This window comes from Crocodylus siamensis, chromosome 8, assembly GCF_052110815.1.
Source record: "Crocodylus siamensis isolate JL-2025a chromosome 8, ASM5211081v1, whole genome shotgun sequence".
Taxonomy (NCBI): Eukaryota; Metazoa; Chordata; order Crocodylia; family Crocodylidae; genus Crocodylus; species Crocodylus siamensis.
This window is the reverse complement of record NC_143402.1, coordinates 50972741-50995266: the sequence shown is the minus strand read 5'-3', so window position 1 is coordinate 50995266 and position 22526 is coordinate 50972741. Positions and strand designations below refer to the sequence as shown.

General features: G+C 42.7%; 1 protein-coding gene across 1 annotated transcript in view; it reads left to right on the top strand.

Annotated features, from left to right (window-relative positions):
• The window catches only part of GLP2R (glucagon like peptide 2 receptor), a 155070-nt gene that overhangs the window by 88996 nt on the left and 43548 nt on the right, over positions 1–22526 (top strand). The window contains exons 8-10 of the mRNA XM_090060273.1: positions 5357–5417; positions 11676–11745; positions 22017–22105. Of these exons, the coding sequence (XP_089916399.1) occupies positions 5357–5417; positions 11676–11745; positions 22017–22105 (220 nt within the window). The remainder of the gene's footprint in view (positions 1–5356; positions 5418–11675; positions 11746–22016; positions 22106–22526) is intronic.

Below are 22526 nucleotides of genomic sequence, written 5' to 3'. Positions count from 1 at the left end.
TTTAATAATAGAGTTTAGTTTAACAGATAACAATTCCAGCAATGGTTGGAAGTTGAAAACAAACCAATTCAATCTAGCAGTAAAGGTATCCAGTGACTGTAACACCTTACTAAAGGCTGTGGAAGCAAGTTTTGATTAAGACTAAATGTTTTTTTCAAAAAGGTTCTCAGGTATTTCATGCAAGAATGAATTCAGAAGAGACTCATAGCCTGTGTTACACAGAAGGCTCAACTGGATCATGGCAAACATCACATTGGACCGTAATTATTTATAAAAGTAGGAAAAAGTAAATTCTGTCATATCTAGGAGGATATACTTTTTCCATAAATAAGAAAGCTGCTGAATCCTTTTTTAATTGCAAACAGCTCAGCATTATTTACAGAGATGCAACTGGTACAATTTGCATTTCTGGTAACATTTTGTGGTTGACAATGTTTAGCAGAATGAGAAATAAGAATACAGTTAAAAATTATTTTTAAGCAGTTACTATTAAAATGTGTATACTTTAGTACAACCAAATTGAGACTCATAACTCTAGAAACAAAGACCGTAGATCACAGTATCATAAATCCAGGATGTGGAATTCAGTCCTAGAAAGTAGTAACTTAAAAAGAACAAAAATGTCACAGTAGAAAAGCAAGTGAATGTGAACTCTTGGTGTAATGTTATAGCTAAAGAACTAAACATGATCCTTGATTAGGGGACTACGGAATTGGAGGCAGGAGACTGAATTACCTGTGCATACTGAATTAGTGAGATCATCAATGGATATAGTTTCCTGTTCTAAAGCCCACATTTTAAAAGGGATATAGAAAAATTGGAGAGAATAGGACTTGAGGTCCCTTTCAGCTCTACTTTCTTATAACCATGTGCATCAAAAGAACATTACAGCAGTTCTGGTGTCCTCCCATCCCTGTAATCAAAATACATCATAACTTAGATTTTTCATAGATGCATAGATGTTTGCATTGGAAGGGACCTCAGTAGATCATTGAGTCTGACCCCCTACCCTGGGCAGGAAAGAGTGCTGGGGTCAGATGATCCCATCCAGGTGCATGTCTAGCCTCCTCTTAAAGACCCCCAGGGTAGGGGCGAGCACCACCTCCCTTGGAAGCCCATTCCAGATTCTGGCAACCCTTACCATAAAGAAGTTCTTCCTGATGCCTAACCTAAATCTGCCCTCCGTCATTTTGGCCATTTTGTTCCTAGTCACTCCAAGAGGTGCTCTGGTAAACAGAGCATCTCCAATTCCTTGCTGCCCCCCGGCTCCTGATGAATTTATAGGCAGCCACAAGATCACCTCTCAGCCTTCTCTTGTGGAGGCTGAAGAGATCCAGGGCCCTCAATCTCTTCTTGTAGGGCTTTGCCTGCAGGCCCCTAACTATGTGAGTGGCCCTCCTATGAAACCTCTCAAGGATGTCCACATACCCCTTGAAATGTGGTGCCCAAAACTGGATGCAGTACTCCAACTGCAGCCTAACCAATGACACATAGAGGGGAAGTATCACTTCCTTGGACCTGTTTGTCATGCACCTGCTAATACATGGTAAAGTGTGGTTAGCTTTACTGATTGCTTCATCACATTGGCGACTCATGTTCATCTTAGTGTCTACAATGACTCAGAGATCATTTTCTACTGCTGAGAAGGTCCCCCCCTAGCCAGTAAGTATCCTTCTCCCTAGGTGCAGCACCTTGCACTTGTCCTTGTTGAACTGCATCCTATTCTGTTCCAACCTGGCCAGATCCACCTGGATTTGTTCCCTACCCTCTAGTGTGTTACCTTTACCTCATAACTTGGTATCATCTGCATATTTGAACAGAGTGCTTTCCATGCCCTCATCCAAGTTACTGATGAAGACATTGAACAGCACAGGTCCAAGGACCAAGCCTTGTGGGACTCAACTGCCCACATCTTTCCAGGTTAATACTGACCCATCCACCACCACTCTCTGTGTGCAGCCCCTAAGCCAATTTGCCACTCACCTGACCATGTAATCATCTACATCACAGCAACTCAGTTTATCTGCAAGAATAGGATGAGATACCATATCACAGGCTTTCTTAAAATCCAAGTAGATGATATCTACCTCAATTCCTGCATCAAAATATTTTATGACATGGTCATTAAAAGAAACAAGGTTAGTCAGGCAGGATCTACTTGCTATGAATCTGTGCTGGTTGCCCCTTCAGCATTTTTTTTCCCACTGGACTCCCACAAATGTGATGCTTACTTTTTTCAAAGGTTTTCCCAAAGATAGAGGTGAGACTAACTGCTCTATAGTTACCCAGATCCCCCTTCCTCCCCTTCTTGAAAATAGGGACCACATTGGCCCTTTTCCAGTCCTCTGGGACCTGACCTGAGTACCATGAGTGCTCACACAGCCATGCTAGTGGCTCTGCTATGACACTGGCCAATTCCTTCAGCACCCTTAGATGAAGATCATCTGGGCCTGCTGACTTAAACACATCTAGCTCCTCCAAGTGTCCCTTCACTAAGTCAGTTGGTGGGATGGTTTCCCTTACAGTTGGTAGCCTGTCTATGGTCCAGTTGGGAAATTTATCCTGATCTGACTTCAGGAATACAGAGCCCAAAAATTCATTGAAGATCTCAGCCTTGCCCCCCGCATCTGTCACTAATTGCCCTAGTTTTGCCTGTAGGGGCCCTATGTTACCCTGCACCTTCTTTTTACTCCCTATATACCTGAAGAAGGATGTTTTGTTATCTGTAATTTTTATTGCCGGTCTAAGTTCCATTTCTGCTTTGGCCTTTCGGAATGCCTCCCTGCAAGTGCAGGCCAAGTAGGGCCAAGTAGGTATACTCAGGCTTGGTAGTTACCCCCTCCTTCCACAGCCTGTATGCCTCTTTTTTTGCCCCTAGGATTTATAATTTGTTATAATCAATGGGTGCATCTACAGGAGATGATAATTGCACAGTAGCCTAACAACCTTGTGCAGTAGCGTGCTGAGCAAAATATGTGTGCTGTGTTAATATGCTACTGCACAGTAGTATTAGGCTACTGCACAGTAAGCATCACTAAAAACCCATTCACTGGCACTACTGCACAGTAGCTCAAGTTACTGCACATTGATTTAGTACTTGGTTAACCAAGTACTAAACTGAATGTGCAGTAACTCTGGTGCATTAATGAACATGTAGATGCACGTAGTGGAGAGAATTTGTACTAATATGGCATAAATTCTGGAAAACACAACTTGAAATTAAAGACTAGAAGGAATTCAGTACCTTCCATTTATAAAAGGGAATTTCAACAGGACACCTGATCACAATCTCTAGGTACTCATGCAGAGCAGACATCTCATACGAGAAGGTTTTTAAATCTAGTCTAGAACACAGAAAAATAGAGTGACTCTAAATTGAAGAAGGTAGAGCTCATGTTGAAAATACAGTGCAAGGTTGTAACAGCATGGTAATCAACTGCTACATGAGAATGAATTTAATCACCTCTTCATCAATTTGGGAGGAAGATGATACTTTCTAACTGGGAGGGAAATTACCACTGCAGTATTACAGAGGCCTGTGGTAGACTGTCACTGGAGTTTTAAAATAAGAATTAATGTATTTCTAAATGAAATGGTATAGTTCAGCTGTTAGTTATTTTGATCTATGCAGGATCAGGTTGCATAGGATTTTCAGATTAAATGAGTACAATGATACCTCCTTTTTAAAATTGCTGATTGTATTAACCTGTGCATTTAGAACCACTAGGACTGATGAATGCAGGCATCAGAAAAGTAGCACACCTTGATGTGATGGTGATTGGAGCTCAATAAATATTCCCAAAGACAAATTTTGTTAGAGTGGACTTAAAGCCATGAATGTGTGTCAGGATCTGAAGGGTAAAAAACTTTGAAAATGGTTAAACAACTGGAGCACTGAGATCACTGCCTGTCATACTAACCTGTATTGTGTCACTGCTTCTTAGGTATTCATCCCTGCTGTCTGTATCCATCTGTTGCCTCTTGTCCTAAACTCAAAACAATCTATGGCAGTGACTATATTTTGCTCAGTGTTTAGAAAGCATCTAGCACAGTGGGGTCATAGTCCATATGTAGTATTCTTGAATCCGATTATAACATAAATAAAACTGTGCCTCCAGAGGTGGTGCTCCATCCCCACCCACCCATGCTTACACCATAGCACCTTCCAAGTACTGCCAGGGGTATGCATACCCCCGCTTGACAACCCCTGACTTAGATTATACCAAGTGACACAGAAGGTTGTGGATAGTACTGGGACTCAAACCCAAGTTTGTTAATTCCCAGTGAAGAGTTTTATTCGCAGCTGTCCAACAACTTCCAAGACTTAAGCTTGTCCTTTGAAGCTTGCATGTATACCAATCCATTACATAGTTTGTGAGGCCTTTACTAGCACTTACTGATAATATTTACACTGCAGTAGCAATGTATCCCAGCTGAATCACTCCTAAGCAGGGCTCACGCATCCATCCTCAATGCTTGGAAGTGGTCTAGTGAGACTTGTCTGGAGGCCTACCAGCAATGCTCAAGCATGCTTGAGACCAGGGTCAGGAGAGTGACCTGAGAGGAATATTCTGGAGGGGCCTTAACAATGTGTTTTCAGGTTTGGAGTGAGATTGTGAGAACAGGTAAAAGGGTATGCTGGGCAATGGCCCAGCTGAAAGATGCCACTGCCTCTTTGTAGATAACCAAACTGCATTCTAGATGCTAGAAGCTTCTAGATTCCTATCAAAACAAGCAATATGCAAACATCTTCATGTATATTTAGGGACTCATCTCTGCTTGTAAGGTTTCCTTATATTTATCTTTGTGTGAACAAGAAGAAGCAAGCTGAATCTCAGTAGGTGCATCTACACATGCACTTTACTGTGGAGTACTAGTTAGCTCTGCAGTAAAGCATCACTACAGTAAAGCATTGGGGACAGTACTATCTTATGGTACAGTATTTAACTTCACTGAAATGCATGTGTAAATGGTGACCAGGTGGAAGCAAGATTGCTGGCTGCCACCTAGCCAAACAGCTCTGCTGATTCAGTATTCTTGCGCCTCAGTCAGCCCCTCTCCTGCCCAATATTGCCACCTAGGGCTGACCCTCCCCATGCCCCCTGGCAGCCCAGGCCTGTCTTGGGCACGTGTGTAGATGCTATGCCTAGGCGTAGTCTGACACAAACATCTCCAAAGTTTATTGCTTCACCTTAATTTCATGTATAGATGCACCCAGTATGTCATTTTTTCATAAGATCCTTAAAAGATGAGAATTGCTGTATTTCTTATTATTGTGTAGAGCTGTAGCATGTCTGTATTATGTATGATGCATTTTGCAGTCTGGTACTAATTTAACCTTTTTCTTGTCTTTTAGTTGTTCCAGTTCTCTTTGTGGCCCCCTGGGGAATATGCAAAGCAAAGTTAGAGAATACAGGGTAGGTTACCAAACTAAGATGGTATTGTCTACTTTGCCTATTTTAATGTGGTTTGTGCTTGTTTTATAGTACATAGAGCAAACTCATTACTTTTTTCTGGACATCTTTGACAGCATAGGATATCAACATCTGCCCTGTGAGCACTTTGACTCTGCTCCCACTGGGTACAATGAGAATCAACAACATTCTTTAAGAAAGGCTGTTTAAAGGACCATCCATCATTTTAGTACCTTTAGGAGCAATAGGAAATGGCAACCATTTTGGAAAAGGTCATTTATGAAAAATAATGACCAAAAAATTATCACTGGTCAAAAAAAATCTTCCAATATGGCCAATATATAGGCCTCGTTACATGGTAATTTTGGGTGGTTCCTGGAGCTCTTTACCCCAGATTGTCCACACATTAACACTTGAAACTGCTTTTAAGCGTGTGTGATACAGCTCAAAGTTACACCACTCCAGGGCAGGATTATTTCTGATCTGTAGTACCCAGCTTGTGTTACGCTGAAGGTGTGGTCATCCTATGCTACACCTTGGTGTAAACATCCCACCAGTTCCCCTTCCCTGCTGGTCGAGATCAGGCCCACTGCCTCCCCCTTCCCAGCACCTGAGATCCCCATTCATTGCCTCATGCCACCCTCACCTGTGGCTGCTTGCGCTATCTGTTCATGGGGAGCAGACAGGGAACCGTTAAACTACTTACCTGGCCAAAGTTGCTGCTTCTGGTCTTGGGCTAGAAGAGCAGCAGCCTAGCAGCAATGGTGGCCACGAAAGCAGGTAGCCCTCCACTGCCTGCTCCTCTGGGACAAACAATGCAGGCAGCCATAAGTAAATAATGTCCATGGGGGTGCACAAGGGAACCCTGAGGAGCAAGGGGGGAACCCTGGGGGTGGGGGCAGGGGAGAAATGGGGGGGAAACCCAGAATGGGAAGGAGAGGGGGTGATTCTTACCTTTCAGTCCTCCAGACCCCTGCTGGCCTGAAGTGTAACTGCTCCAACCTTTGATTAACATTTGTAGAGCTCACAGTGTAACAAGGCCCTATGAGATGTTATTATAGTTCAAAATCTTGAGGGATATGTGTTTTCAATTACTAAAATAATTTGGAGCAAAAATGGTTTGACAGGATGTGTTAATTTTCATTTTTAAAATTAATTTTAACTTAGAAACTGAAGTCTAACTTGTTAACTTTCAGGAAAATGTATTCTGGCCTCCAAAAGTAAATAACTTTGGGAATGATACTGGATACCCTCATATATTTTTGTGACCTGGCAAAGAATGTCTTGCATTCAAAACCGTGTCTTATTCTACTACATAGTTGGTCCAATGAAAGATATCACCCTAAGAAATCCTTGCCTCTCTAATGCATTTCAAACTAGGTGAATTTATACCTTAAGGACAAACTCAATTCATCCTTAAAGAAAGAACTACAAAACCATCACATGTTATAACAAATAAAATTGTTAATATACAGCAAGCACTGTGTCAGCCTTAAAAAATGAGTGATTCCACAGTTATGCCAGATATACTACACCACAATAATTCAATAATTTATAGAAAGCATAGTCTGCACCTCGTCCATTTTGCCACATGTGCGCCATCTATCCCTCTTACAAGTAAGTGTTCCAAGAAAATAGTTTTACCTTAACTTAGGTGAGCTTGAAAACTTCATCTCTGAGCCTTTTTTATTTTTGTGAAGCCAGCTTTAAGCTAGTGTTATTCAAACAGTTTAGGGTTGTTTTTATCCATTCTGTGCTTTAGAAAAATCTGGCATTTCTGAGGGAAATAAGAAGTCCACAGGTTGTGACTAACATCATCTCTGTTTTTTTAGACCAATATACACGTGTAGTGTGAACAACTACCAAACTCCAATCTTTCCTTTTTTTAGACCTTAAATCATACTGTCCTCAGAAGTATGTTTCTCACATGTTGGGGAAAGCTTGAAGAAGTTATTAAATAAGATTTTTGAAGTATAAGGCTATGGTGTTTTCAATCATTGGTGGAACAGAGATTGGCATCGGCTTTGAGATTAGATGTCTGACAGGGTAAGGCTAAACTGTGAAGGGTCTATGTTTCATTTAGTGGAGGACAGAAAGCCAGTGATGGAATTTAAAGATATGTAAGTGATATTATTTAAATGATTGGGCAGGAAGAGGATTTTAGCAGCAACATTTTGAAATATTTTTTCAAAGATTTATAGATTTAGGCTAGAAGACATTATTAGGTCATTTATTCTAGTGTAATTTAAACCAGAGAATTTCACACTCCGATGCTTCAATAACTTCAGTTTCAGCTGTAATTTATCTTAGAAAAGTATCTAGTCTTTAGGTAAAGATTTAAAATGAGGGAGAATCCATCATATCCTTTTGTAAACTGGTGTGATGTTTAATTGTCCTCAGATTAGAAATTCTCACCTTTTCCCTACTCTATATTTGTCTAGCTTCAGCTTCCAGCCACTGGATCTCAGGTGGCTTTTGTCCACCAGCTTAAAGAATTGTCCACTATCAGGTGTCTTTTCCCCATCTACTTACTATAGAGCCTCTCCTGGATTTGAGGGAGATGAATTGTTGACATCAAGGCCAGAGTGTGGCATAGTCAGAGCTAAAACAACAGTTTTGTCTGTGTGGACAGAAGCAAATGCTGAGTCTTGGATTTGTTGTATGAAAAATATAAGTTCTAGACATGGTTAGATGTGTGGCAAAAGTGGGGGCTTATATCAGGGATATGTTCAAAATGATTGAACTGAGGGATAGGAAAGATGATTGTGATACAGAAAGTAGGGAAAGCAGGGCTGGAGGAAAGAGAAGTTGTTTTGCAGGCTGAGTTTCAGTTTGGAAGTGGACATTGCTCAAAACATATCAGAAAAACAGGCTAAGGTTTTGGTCAGGTTGGAAGGAGTCAGGAGGGTCTGTTTGGTCAGACAGAACAGAGACTCTTGAATAGGGGTGCACTGATAAAGATTTTCTTGGTTGATACTGATAACCGATGATTAACCAGCAATATTAGCCAATGCTGATGTGATAAACAATAGTAATTAATAATTGAATTAGTAATAATTCAAGGCATTTTAAACTACTGACATAAATACACTTTTTGGTTTGTTTTCAGTTTATAGTACACATGCCTCCTGCCTACTCTGGCCCTCAATGAGATAGGTGGTGACCACATTATTCCCATGCATGTTGCCCCCTCACCCATGGCTCTTACCCGCAGCCCCACTCCCTGTGCAGCCTGTCCTGCTGCCCTGGGTGGGCAGGACAGATTTTCATGTGGACAGTGGTCCCAGACACGTTTAGAGCTCCAGAGCACACCACTGTCTCAGCTCCCACAGCCTCCATGGAGTAGCCACTTTTGCAAAGGCACCTGGTGCCTGGCAGAGCAGAATATCCCTCATGTGGCACCTTACTCCACCCATGCACAGTCCAATGTCTCCACAGCAACCCTGGCACTCAGCCCCTCTCCCCCACATCCAGCTGCACATGTGGTGTTGCCATGGCAGCAGCAGTGGAAGCTGGTAATGGTCCCTTTGTTGCTGAGCACAGTGCCCTGTGATTGCTTTCTGGCACCACCTCCCACTGCTTGCTGGGACCTGTAGTCTGCCACAGCTTTGGGATGGCAGAGGGATGTGGGGATTGGACTACACTCACCAGGGTGCTCTGGGCACACGGCCGTAATTATTGGCTACCATGACCAAAAAAAGTCGATAGCGGATAACGTCATTTCTTCTTTTATTGGTACTGATCCAATAGCTAACAGATATTTTGGTACACCCCTACTTTTCACTAGAAAGATGTTCAAGCCACATTTGTCGATAACAGTTAGGGCTGTGCGGAGCTGTGGTTCCTGATTCAATTTGGCAGAGATTTGGGTGGAATTGGTGGCCAAATCTCTGAACCCGAATTGAATCAGAGGACCCTTTAATCTCTTCAAATCGATTCAGAACCCTATGAATCGATTCAAAGAGATTTGGAAAGATTTGGCGATTTGGGCATAGATACAGCTTTAAATTATTTTTCTACATACCTCTAGGTAGTAGAGGTTCTGAACAGTGTGGCGCTGGGGGAGATGCAGTGTCCCACAGCAGCATGGGGGGGAGGGGCCCACATGCTCAGCAGCAGACCCGGAAGTGGACCAGAACCACTTCTAGTCCACTTCCTGGTCCACCAGGGAGTGTGCTGGGGAGCCCCTGTGCCCCCCCAGTTCAGTGACTGGGGCCTCCTGGGTCTGAGGAGGGCACCCAGGTTCCTCCTGTGGCTGAACACCAAGCCAGAGGGGCATGGGGGAGCCCCAGCGCAGTCCCTGGCAGACCCAGAAGTACTTCCGGTCCACTTCTGGGTTCACTGCCGAGCATGCTGGAGAGCGCCCCCGTGTTGCTGTGGGATGCTCCATCTGCCCCAGCACTGCAGTGATCACAGCCACACTGCTACCTCAGGGTATGTAGAGAAAACTTTTAAAGCTGTGCCTGTGTCCGAATCGCTGAGTCGCTGAACCGGCATTGAATTGTCAGATTTGGATTTGGCTGAATTGAATTGGGGACAGTGATCCAAATCAACAGATCAAGTCACTGTCCCTGATTTGGGCTGAATCCGAATTGAACAGGGCCTGTTTTACACTGCCCTAAACAATCCTAAGAATCAAGATTTGTCACATTTGTCACTGGTTATTTATTGGGGTAGCCAGCTTTCAGTATACTCTTTTTCTGTGTATGAATTTGTGAAGTATGTTTAAATTACATGTCTAAATGATTTAGGAAACTGTTAGTGTGGATTACAGTGTAGGCATTCAGGTGCTCATATATGTCTCCATCAGGCTGTTTTGAGAATCCCAGCCAATAACCCTTTCATACTATTTGGCATTATCATAATATTTAAACACAAATTCTTTGCTCTTTTCTTTAATATAAATATTTTCAAAGATTTTCTAAAAGAACTGTTTTAAATGTGTGTCTCCATTCTGATTATCTTGTTTTTCTGTGTAATTGCTTCTAAACTTGTTTTTTCCCTTCTACTAATACTTTTAATCATTTTCTCATTCTGTTTAATTTGGATCCATTTTAGTTTATGCTCTGTCAGGTCCTCCTGGGCTTTCCTTCTACTTGCCTGTACTCCAGAGTTTGAAAGGGTTTTTTGTCTTATGATTTCCTTCAGTTTAAATTAGTCTATAAATGTGCATAGCTATCCTGTCTTTTGACTGACTTCAGACTAACTGGGCTAACTACCTCTCTCTACACTAGAGGTGCTCAATATTTTTTGAGATGAAAACATTTTCTGTCACAATTGCTGTTTCAAAGTAAACAAAATATTTTGTGAAGAAGAATTGATTTCTTTTAAAATTCACTTTCATTATAATTCAGTTTAGGACAGGAATTCCAGAATGTCAGCTTTTCAAATTGTTTTTAATTTTTTGACATATTTTTAAAATTTTGATGTTTCACAATAGATTCATTATTCCATGCTGTAAATTCTGATTGACTGAGTGTTTCATCACACAGAAATAAAATAGCTGTTGAGTCCAGAGGGTGGGAAATCAAGCTCCAATTTGGAATCCATCCAGGAGAGACGCTCCATCTCTGCAGCCTCCTCCCCAACCTCTGCCCCTTCTCTCCCAGCTCCTGTACTCTCTTAGGATGGGTGGGAAGAAGGCAGGGGAGGGGAGTCAATTCCCAGGTTTGTGCAGTTTGTTGTATAATCACCATTCATCCCTACCACCTAACCATCCCCACCCATATGTACCAGCATTCTCACCAAAGGAATGCCACAGAGTAAGGATATCACAGCTGGGTTTTAGTGGTGCAAGAGACCAGCTTTTTGCCTGCAACATCAAGTCTTGTTCTGCACTTCTTTCTGGGATTGTCATGCAGCCAGAGGATGTTATTTTAAACTCATTTTTCTTGTTATGGGGATGACAAAATCCTTTCTGTGTGTGTAGGAGGGGGACTTTTGCTATATGGTCCAAATAATGTGAGTGATATGACTAACGGTCTTTTATATATGCCCTTCATGTTTGGTGTTGTGAGGGGTGCTTGTGTATCTCCTGAAGCAAATGGCTTTCATTGAAACTTGCAGCATAGGGCAGCTACACTGCCACAAATTACTGGTAAATATTTTGTCTTAACTTCATTTTATTAGTTTTTATAACTAACAGTTAAATAGGTTAAACTTTGTCATATTCCATTTGATGTTTCATTGTGATGTTGAAACTTAATTTTTCAGACTTGTCTATATCACTCTAATATCATTATATTTCAAATTACTTTTGAGGTGCTGGGCAACAAATGAACACATGAGAATCTGGTGGATCATCCGAGGACCAATGCTGTTTTCTGTTTCAGTAAGAAGAATTTGTCATTTATGTATTACATAGGTCTAACTGTCTTTCTGCTTTGATCCATTCTCCAAGCAAAATCTCTTCATCCAGTTGGATGACATCTAGCAACTGGAAGTTAGAGTAGGGCCTCCTAACTGCTCCATAGCCAACCAGGGTTCTGAGGGGAAAAGAAGCTAATTTTTTCCCATCTGTAAAGCAATGAGGGCTCCGAAGACATGGCCACACAGCAAAGCTATGGATTTTTTTTTGAAGAGGGGCTTCACTGTACTATGTATGTGATTGTTGTGTCTTTTACGCTAGACACATGTAACCTATTTTCTCTAAATTATCAGGCTACTCATGCTCCCTGTGTTGCAGAGTGTAGTTTCCTTTCTGCTTTTCTTAAGACTTTGCAGTCACTTCCTTTTTTTGCTATACCACTGCATTAAGATATTATCTTTCTTGCCAGTTGTTACCCTTACTCTTTATTCAAGAAATATACCATGAAGGACTGATGAAGGGGTATACTGGGATCAAAATACCTAGGTTTACTAAATACATGCAACATGTGAAACCTAGCTAGGTACCATATAGTAAATCCTAGAACACAGTGCACACCACTAGTATGTTCATACAAGTGCTATAGACCACAGTTAGAAAGGAACCCTGGAAAAAGGAATAGATCCTGGAATGGGACGGAGAAATGAAGGATACTTCTAAACTGGAACCATAAGAAAGAAAGACAGAGTTTTGTTACAGCTGAGTCTGGAAGGGCCTTGAAAGCAATGACAAGCATCAACCTGAAGGTACTCTGACTGCTCCCCTAGGTACTCTGACCTCCAAGGTAGAGCTGACCTGGTCAGAACAGCAGGTGAGGAGATGATTGTGCTAGCAGTGTTTTGGGAAGACTGGGGTGGAGTATGGTAAATATACAGAAGGTATCAGAAGATGAAATTGCAGGAGTCAATGAAGGAAAATAATGGATCATGAACAAGTGACTTATCTGTCAAGACAGATAAGAAGAAAAAGAGAGGGAGCAAACAAAGCTCAATACTAAAGCACAGATTAAGGTGACAAAGAAAATGTTGGTTTCAGCCCAAGTGAAGGACATAAATAGTGGAATTGGTTTGGAAAGAAAAGCTATGAGCTTAGTTTTGGCCATGCTGGGTGTGTCTACACATGCATTTATTGCATAGTAACTTACTGTGTAGTAAGCAGCTTTTACATCGGTGTGTATACATGCAGGTGTTACAGTGAAGTAACTCTGTGTGTGGACTGACTTGGGACTAAAGTTAATCCCAAATCAGTCCACACAAACAGGGTTACTGCGCAGTAAGCTGTCTACAAGTACCTTAGTGCATAGTAACTACTTAGGCATAAATTTGCTACCTGAATCATGCAGGTAGCAAATTTACACCCAAGTCAGCGTATGTTGCCATCATTACTGTGCAGTACGGGTACACGAATAGACATGTGCTCATACTGTGCAGTAATTTTCGGTTATAGACGTCCCTGTTGAGTTTGAGGAGACAGTTAACCCATTAAAACAACTGGGGAGATGTGGAACTGAATGAAGAAAAACAATTAGCAACAATCATCATAGAAGAGATAGTTAAACCCATATCAGCAAGTCATATTACCCAGCAACAATATATGGAACAAGAAGAGGTGAGAGAATCAATAGACTTGGAGAGAGGAGAGGAGAATGCCACAGAGGTTAGTTACTGCTAAGAGGAAGTACTCAGGAATCTGAAAGTCAGTGGAAAGCTTGAGAAAGTTAAAGGAAAAAATGCTATGATAAAACCTGAACTGCTTCATGGATATGCAGTATTCTGAGATAAGGTGGGATATGCAGCTGACCAATTTTGAGCAATCCACAACTTGCCCCCTTGGATGAGAAATAGGGAGGTAGCACACCTGACTGCAAGAATCAAACAGTAGCATTTCTGTTAGATTATCAATATGATGAACCTGACTCTCTATATCAAGAATAACTCCATTAATGTAAGGGTGCAAAAAGATTTTACCCTTGTGTCACCTTAAAAATGTTTATGGTGGCACAATTTTCCAGTAAAGAGATGTATTAGCCTCATGTCATGCTCCAGGTACTCAAAGAAGTTGTGACAAAAGACATTCACATTTTGTGATGCCATAAATTGGAGGATACCTGGACCACTTGTGTACGTGACAGGGGTTTAGTTCCCCTAAACTGAAACAGTGGGTTTTTAATTGGTAGTTTTTTAATTGTGACAATTAAAAACCCACTCTTTCAATTTAGGGGTTTCCATCTCTGTTGGTAATGATGAGGGGCCCAATCTTTTTTTCTGACCGAGCCTTTCCTCAGCCGGGGGATGAGCTGCCATAGGGCCCTAAGCTTTAGGGGGGGCCTAGTCCTTCCCTCTACTGCAGTGGCGCCTCCTGGGGCTGCCCAGGTGGGCTGCTAGTGGGCTGGGTGCTGGCTCTGAGCTGGGCCAGCACATGGTCTACTAGCAACCCACCTGGGTTGCCCTGGGGGATGCCACTGCCACAGAAGGAAGAACCCAGGCCCTCTGTAGCTCAGACACTGCCAGCAGATCATCCTCCCTGGCTGTGAGGGGAACAAAAAAAGATTGGGACCCTCGCTGTGTGTTCCCCCCCAGCAGAGCCTGCCTGTGGCTGGGGAGGTGAGCTGCTGGCAGGCCAGGTGGCCCCTGAGCTGCTGTGGGGGGGCCCAGTCCTTCTCTCCATGGTGGTGGCTCCCCCCAGGGCTGCCAGGGTGGGCTGCTAGTGGGCCCAGTGTTGCCTAAGCTTGGAGGCAGCGCCTGGCCTGATCCAACCCTTCCCTGACACCACTGGGGCTTCCATCTCCCCAGGCACTGAACCTACTGCCTTCCTGTCTCCTGAGACTGCCCAGGATTTGGCTGGCTTATCCCTGTGCATTGTAGGAAGGTGGCAGGAGGGAGTCTGGGTGTGCTGGCAGCTGGAGAAGATGGTGGGGATGGTGCATGGGATGCTGGAAATCCGCCAAGCCCAAGATGCAATTTGTTAGGTAGCAAAATAAAATACATGGGGATGTGTTTTAGTTTTCTATGTAATAAAGTCGTTTACACTGCAATACGCTGATGCACGTGTACAGTGTGACAAAATTAAATTGCAATATGCCGCAGCATGTGTAATGTGTTACATGTTTAAATGACTATAAATGGGCAATTAAACCACTAAAAAGGGCAATTTCATCATGCGTACAAGTGGCCCTGTTTGTATATTTTACACCACAGGAATTCCTTTGTAGGGGTTTCCTGTGGTGTACATATTGGGCTTCCGTGTCCCAACTTGGGGTATGTGTCTGCAAAAGGGGGTATCTGAATGCTTGCTAAGATCTAGAACATTCCTTGAAATGCTAGGGTTGATCAGATATGGTATTGTCTTACAGACAGACACTGAGAGAAATGCTGCTGCCTTGGGTGTAAAATGAGAGTTTAAAAAAATGTTTCTAGTAGAACTTGCTAAAAAGTAGCTAAAACTTCTAGTGGAACTTGCTAAAAAATAGAACTAGTTAAAAATAGTTGGGAGGCCAAGAAGTAACCTGAAAACAATGTATTCTTTTAAAGTATTGCTTACATATTTTCATGTGTATCTTATATTAATACACATACAAGTTGAGTTAAAAATCACATATTTTTATATATGTATTTTCAATAGCACTGCCACTGCAGGGGCTCCAGTGGCTGCAGCAATAAGCCCGGTGGGCCTAATTTGACCTGGAGAGGTAGGTGGCCCAGCTGACGGTGATCCTCTTTATGCCAATAATTAGTTATATGTGAGGTAAATCCACTCTTATGCGATCCGTGTGGTGGAAGCCTGCAGTCAGCTGCTTTGTGCAGTGTATTGTGGGAGTGATGCACAACAAAATAGAGTTTCCTGTGTGGATCTGGGCTCCTAGCTCATTGTCTGCAAAACATGTTTCTGTAGTTGCCATCCCCATTATGATAGGGCTCTGTGCTTGTGTGTAGGGTCTGCTGTTTGTGAGTACCAGAATTGTCTTGTAAAAGTGGTAGAAATGGGTCTGGGGGTCACCACAGTCAAGGTCTTGGAATGTATCCATATTTGTTACATTGTAATTGAGTTCCCTTTATGTGAATTTTGAGTTATGCGCCATTTTCCAGGAATGCATGTACAGCATAAAGCGAGGGAAACCTGTATATATTGTTTCCAATTGCTGTCCTAAGTATACAGGCAGACAAGGTTTTTTGTGTGGATCTGATATATTTTATTAGACCAACTTAAATAGTTGGAAAACAATTATTAAGCAAACTTTCAGGTTCAAAAACCCTTCGTCAGGCTAAGGAAGTTTCAGCAGTTGGTGTGTGCTCTTCATATTTTTCACTGGATTTGCCTTCTTTTCAAAATAGATGGTTTTCTGAAACCTCAGCAGCATGTGCTTTAGAAAGGAATGCTCTGTGACCTCCTATGTGCCTCATTTTCCCTATCTGTAAGATACAGCTGGCAATGCTAGCTCAGCAATGAATTCTTCAAGGTACCAGGCACAGCTCATGAATGCTGCAATGGTGGGGCAGATGGAGCGTCCCACAGGAGCATGAGGGGGGCCCTGTCTCCTTTTTTATGTATTCTGATACCAGTGAAATATTTAATAAATAATTTATTGTTCACATTTAACAGGTTATTATTAGGCTTCTAAGTTAATGTCTTATTGAGATAAAATAGGCATTTCCCAATTCTCAGAACTTTTGTTTCAGACTCTCTGCAGATGAAGACAGGTTTCACTGCACCAAATATGCTCATTTTACCTTTAAAATTTTTCTCCAGAAACATGAAGACTGGAGTGTAGTGTGTAAGGAATAAGAGCTGAGATTTTGGCGAGTTAGTTGGAAATCTTAAGAGAAGCGTGCCACTAACCCAGTGTGGCCAAGCTCAGTTTGAGACCTGAGTACCTTACCATGCGATCCATTCTTTCCCTGAACAGATAAAGAACTGATCAAAGCAAAGTGGAACAATATGGATATAGAACAGAATAGGAGGTGGTTAATATGGAGAGAGTGAACTGTTGGGAAGGGATGACCTCCACCTCACCTGGAAGGGGAAGAATCTCTTTTCGGCCAGAATGGCTGACCTTCTTGACAGGGCTTTAAACTAAGACTTCTGGGAGATGGGCAGTCTATTAACAGTTCTAGCCCAGGTCATATCAGCCAATGCTAATAACTTGGGCAGCCCAAGGGAACCTATTCTGATGACAGCCTGAGGAAAGATCCTGCCTCACCCCATAGGGAAGCATAGAGCTTCTCATGCCAGACTCATCTGCCTATACATGAACGCCAGGAGCTTGGGAAATGAACAAGAGGAACTGCCCCTTCTCTTATGTGAAAATGACTATGCCCTTGTAGGGATAATGGAGACCTTGTGGGACTCTGCCTATGATAGGTCTGTTCCTTTGAAGGGTTATACCTTGTATAGGAGAGACCATATTGGGAAGAGGGATGGTGTTATTCTCTGTCAAGGATCAGTTCACTTCCCTAAAAATTGTGTTTTCTAACCAGGAAGGGTGTCTTGAGACCCTCTGGGTCAAAATACAGGGAGAGGATGGGGAGGGTGACATAGTTGTAGGAATCTGCTATAGACCTCCCCACCATGAGGAGGAACTTGATTGGGAATTCAATAGGGAAGTGGTTGATGCCCTGTGCTCTTGATGCGTGATCGTCATGGGGGACCTCAACTTCCCTGACATCTCTTGGGGTGAGCGCATGACCAAATCTGACAGGTCGCGCAGCTTTCTTGCTTGCATTGGTGACCTCTACCTAACACAGGAAGTCTATGGGCCGACTAGGGGAGAGGCACTGCTTGACCTGGCCAAAGGGGAGGACCTGGTGAGTGACCTGAGGATTGAGGGGAACCTTGGTGACAGCGACCTTGATTTGGTCACCTTCTCAGTTCACCGAAGAACAGGTAAATCCCTCAGTAAAACAAAAATCTTTAACATAGGGAAGGCTAATTTTTCAAACTCAAAGATTTGGTAAATCAGGCAATTAGAGGCCATATCCCCCTAGATAAGGGGGTACATGAGGAATGGTCATCTCTCAAATACATAATCCTTGAGGCACAGGGGAAAACTATTCCATCTCACAAGAAATGTAATCAACAAGCAAGGAAGTTCCCTTGGCTGAACAAGGAACAGTTGGACCTCGTTAAACTTAAAAGAAAAGCCTATTCCAGTTGGAAAATGGGAAGCATCACCAAAGAGGACTACTCAGCACTTGTCCACACCTGTAGGGAGTGGTCCAGAAAAGCTGAAGCACAAACTGAACTCAGGCTAGCTTCGGGGATCAGGGAGTCCCTCAGGGCTCGGTACTTGAGCCAGTTCTCTTTAACATCTTCATTAATGATCTGGAGTCAGGAGTCAGATGAGAACTGGCAAAGTTCACAGATGACACCAAATTATGGTGGAAGGCAGTGACACCACAGGACAGGCTGGGGATATAGGCCAACTTGGACATGCTCTCAAGGTGGGCTGACCAAAACCTGATGGCTTTCAATGTTGAGAAGTGTAAGGTGCTGCACCTCGGTAGGAAGAACTCTCAACACAGTTACAAGCTCAGCAGTGCTATGCTCACTAGCACCATGATCAAAAGACACTTGGGGGTCCTGATTGACCACAAGATGAATATGAGTCACCAATGTGACAGTGTAGCTGGCAAACCAAACCAAACTCTGCTGATGCATCTTAAGCAAAACCAGGGATGTCATCCTTCCACTTTATTTGGCCTTGGTGAGGCTGCAGCTGGAGTACTGCATCCAGTTGTGGGCCCCCCACTGCAGGAGGGAGGTGGAAAAGCTTGAGAGAGTCCAGTGGAGAGCCACTCATATGATCCAAGGCCTGGAGGGCAGGCCATACAATGAGAGGCTGAGGGATTTGGGACTCTTGGGTCTTGAAAAGAGAAGGCCCAGGGGGTACTTGGTAGCAGCCTACAATTATATAAGAGGGGTATGTCAGGACCTGGGAGAACAGCTGTTCACCATAGCTCCCCAAGGGATAACAAGATCTAATGGCCATAAACTCCAGGAAGGCTGATTTAGACTAGACATAAGAAAAAAGTTCTTTATGGTGTGAGTGTCCAGGGCCTGAAAGATTTCCCCCAGAGGTGGTGCAAACACCTACTCTGGACTCCTTCAAAAAACATCTGGATATCTTTCTTGCTGGGATCACTTGATCCCTGCTGATGTCCTGCCTATGGTGGAGGGGCTGGACTCGATCATCTCATGAGGTTCCCTTCCAGCCCCTAAAGTCTATGAAATCTATGAAAGTTTATGAAATATGATCAGAAACAATAGTTGAGCTGTTTTCTTTCTAGTAAAAACTTTAAAATGAAAGTCTCTAATCTTTTGCTTCTAAAGAATCTAAATCTTTAAAGCTGTATAGGTTGTAGCCAGTTGGTCTAAAGACATAGGCAGATAAGGTTCTTTGGGTAAATCTGATATCTTTTATTAGACAAACTCAAACAGTTGGACAAATACCCTTCCATCAGGCTGAGGATGCAGGGTGACAAGAGAAAGGGATGCCCAAGTAAGCAACAACATCCTGGGATTAGGGGGCCACAACAGTCCTGGGAGTAGGGGGGAGGTGCGTGTGCCCTCAGGAGGCCTCAAGTGCCTCTACACCAATGGTCATAGTATGGGGAGCAAGAAAGAAGAACTGTGCCTCCCGACTGTGAGTAAGAATCCAGATTTAGTAGGGCTCACAGGAACCTGGTGGGACCCTACCCATGACTGGGCGGTGGGCATTCAGAGATACACCCTATACAGAAGGGACAGGACAGAGAGGAGAGGCGGTGTGGGGTCATGCCTTATGTCAAAGAGCAACTCACATCATCAAGGATTAGCTTCGGGTTAGAGGAGGGTCAGGCAGAAACACTGTGTCAAACTACAAGGGGGCCATGGCGAAAGGGACCTTACTGTGAGTGTCTACTAGAGACCACCCAACCAGGGGGAAGATCTGGACCGGGATTTCTCCATTCAGCTTATGGAGGTGGTTAGGTAGAGGGATGTCATTGTCATGGGTGACCTAAACTACCCAGACATTTGCTGGGAGGTGCAAACAGGGCCCACAGGAGGAGGTTGGTGGGGTCCAAGAGAGTTTGGCAGGATCAGGGGGGTTGGAGGGGATCTTGTGGTGCTTGGTGGGACAGGGGCTTTCTCCCCACCTATGACCAGGGGCTACTTTTAGCCCCCCCAACAACTCACCCCCAGACAAACAACCCCCCCTCCTTCATTGAACCAGACCTAATCCAATACCCTCTGCCCCTCCCTCCACTCCAACTTAATTCCTTGGATCCAAGTACTGGTAAATGCTAGTAAAACTGGTACTGGGAGTGGCTCATGGGATAGGGCATTTGGCAGGTTCTGGAGGTGGGGTGGCTCATTGGTCTATGGGGGGAGGGGCATGTCCAGGCCCTAAAAATCGCTCAGTGCCTGCAGGGGAGGGGGCAGGAGGTAGGAAAAGCGCAGCCCTGGGGCTGGGGCAGCACCTGGGTTTTACCAGCCCTGGGACTGCACTGGGAACTGTACAAAAGTTCAGTTAGCTCAATCTCACTGGATCTAGTCTAAGTTAGACTACCTCTGATGTACAGTTAACTTAGATTTGGTTGGCCATTTTTAAACTGATCTAACAGTCCTGAACTTTTGTAGAGTTCACACTTAGAACCACCTAACTAGGGACCTAAGTGTAAGGTCCCCACCTGAGTGAACTAAGTTAAATCAGGTGACCATTTTTAACATGATATAACCTCCCCATAACCTCCGTGAATGTCTGTATGTACCCTCAGTGTTAAAATCTGTATCACATTAGAGGAGCTTTGGGATAACAGTTACATTGTAACAATCAATATATAACTCCCACTACCAGCTGCTCTTCCCCTTTTAAAGCAGTTAAAATGTTTGTCAGTGTGCTGAGACCTCTTCTGTTCCTTCTATACGACTGACTTTCTTGGATAATTCTGACTTATGATCTTGACAGGTAGCTTAGGTATTATTTTGACAGGTACCTAAAACACAGGCAGTTTGCTTTTTGGTATTCTCTCCCCCTCAAAATTGGGAAATCCTTCAGGTAGTATTGAATCTGTTCCGGCGTCATCATCTGTAACTCTGTGTAAATTCTGCTTCGCTGCCAAGATGTATGACTTAGAGGCCAAATCTACATGAGGCACTCACTGTACAGTTGTTACTGTGCAGTCATTTAGTATTTGTATAAACAAGTTTATACAAGTACTTAACCCAAGTTACTGTGCAGTAGTGCCAACAAATGGCTTTTTTGTGATGCTACTGCACAGTAGCTTAAGACTACTGTGCAGTAGTGTCACATTGCTGTTGTTGCCATGCAACGCTACTGCGTAGTAGCCTCAGGCTACTGTGCAGCCAGCATCTCATGTAGATATGGCTAGTTTCTGCTTTCTTCAAGCTATTGAGACTGGGAACAGGGCAGTTTTCTACTTCACCTGGGTAGGCATGTAGGGCAGAATCACATTTCATTTTATGCATCCAAATGGCAGTTTTCTAGCTGTGTAGTTGCTATTTTAGGCACTTATGTATAGTTTACAATGTAGATGCATGAGTGACTCAGGTTGAATGCTCAAAATTGGTGAATACTTGACATTTTAGCCTTTATTTCCCTGTACCTCCATTTTCCATCCGTAAAACAGGGATAATACAATTCCTTCATGTTCCCAGGCTGTTGTGAAAATACAGTCATTGTTTGTGAATCCTCCAGATATCCATGTGAAAGTAGCATAGAAATATAGATGAGGATATGAATAAAGCTGTAGTCAGTGCACTCTTAGTGTTGTATGAGTTAAATTAGGCTGGGAATCACATATTGAATAAAGAAGACTAGAAGAACTGTAGAATAATTGCCCACTCACTGAATGAGGCAGGTGTTTTACATTAAAACCAAAATCTGATCTTGTAATTGAAGTTTGTATCATAACACAATCTTGGAGGCTGGACTAGATGATCTTGTGAGATCTCTTTCAACCCAACTTTCCTACTTTCCTATGAAAATACACACATAGACAAGCAAAAGTAAGATGATGCCATATAGAAAATTTCATTTTCTAACTTTAGAATACTTAACTTTGCAATCTTCATTTGTTTTAGTTTAGTTTTTTCATGTTTTACATACATTTATGGGTGTGTGCATGCATATAAAATATTCAAATATATTTCTATATAAATATATATACATAAATATATTTCTATATAAATGGTATTGTGACTTTTTTGTTACTAATCAATATATATTTTCTTTTAAGGTTAATTTCTGCATCTTTCTAAAAATTCTGAAGTTGTTAATTTCCAAACTCAAAGCCCAGCAAATGAGCTTCCATGATTACAAGTACAGGTATGTAATAAATTTGAAAGACCTACTAATCTTTTTTGCTTCCTTAGAACTTTTCATTCAAACATGTCCCATTGTGCTTTGCAGGATATATAATTATGCATAATTAACAAACAGGTAAAATAGGACAGTTTTTCTAAGCATGTACTGTAAGTGTCTCAGGAAAAGGAAAGAATAATAGCCTGTCAACTGAAGGAAAATGTAGAGTTCGAATGTGCTTTCTTATCCTGGAATACCACTACAATGTTCTTTGTTTTGTTCTACTTGTCATTAACTCTTTAATAATAAGTGGGTGGAACGTCAGTTTTATACCTCATTCAAAAAAGCATCACCCCTTACAGGATTTATATCCCACATTTCAGGATTTGTCTATTATTAACTCAAAAGAAAGGGTCTCTCATCAGCCACTCACTTCTGTTAGTAT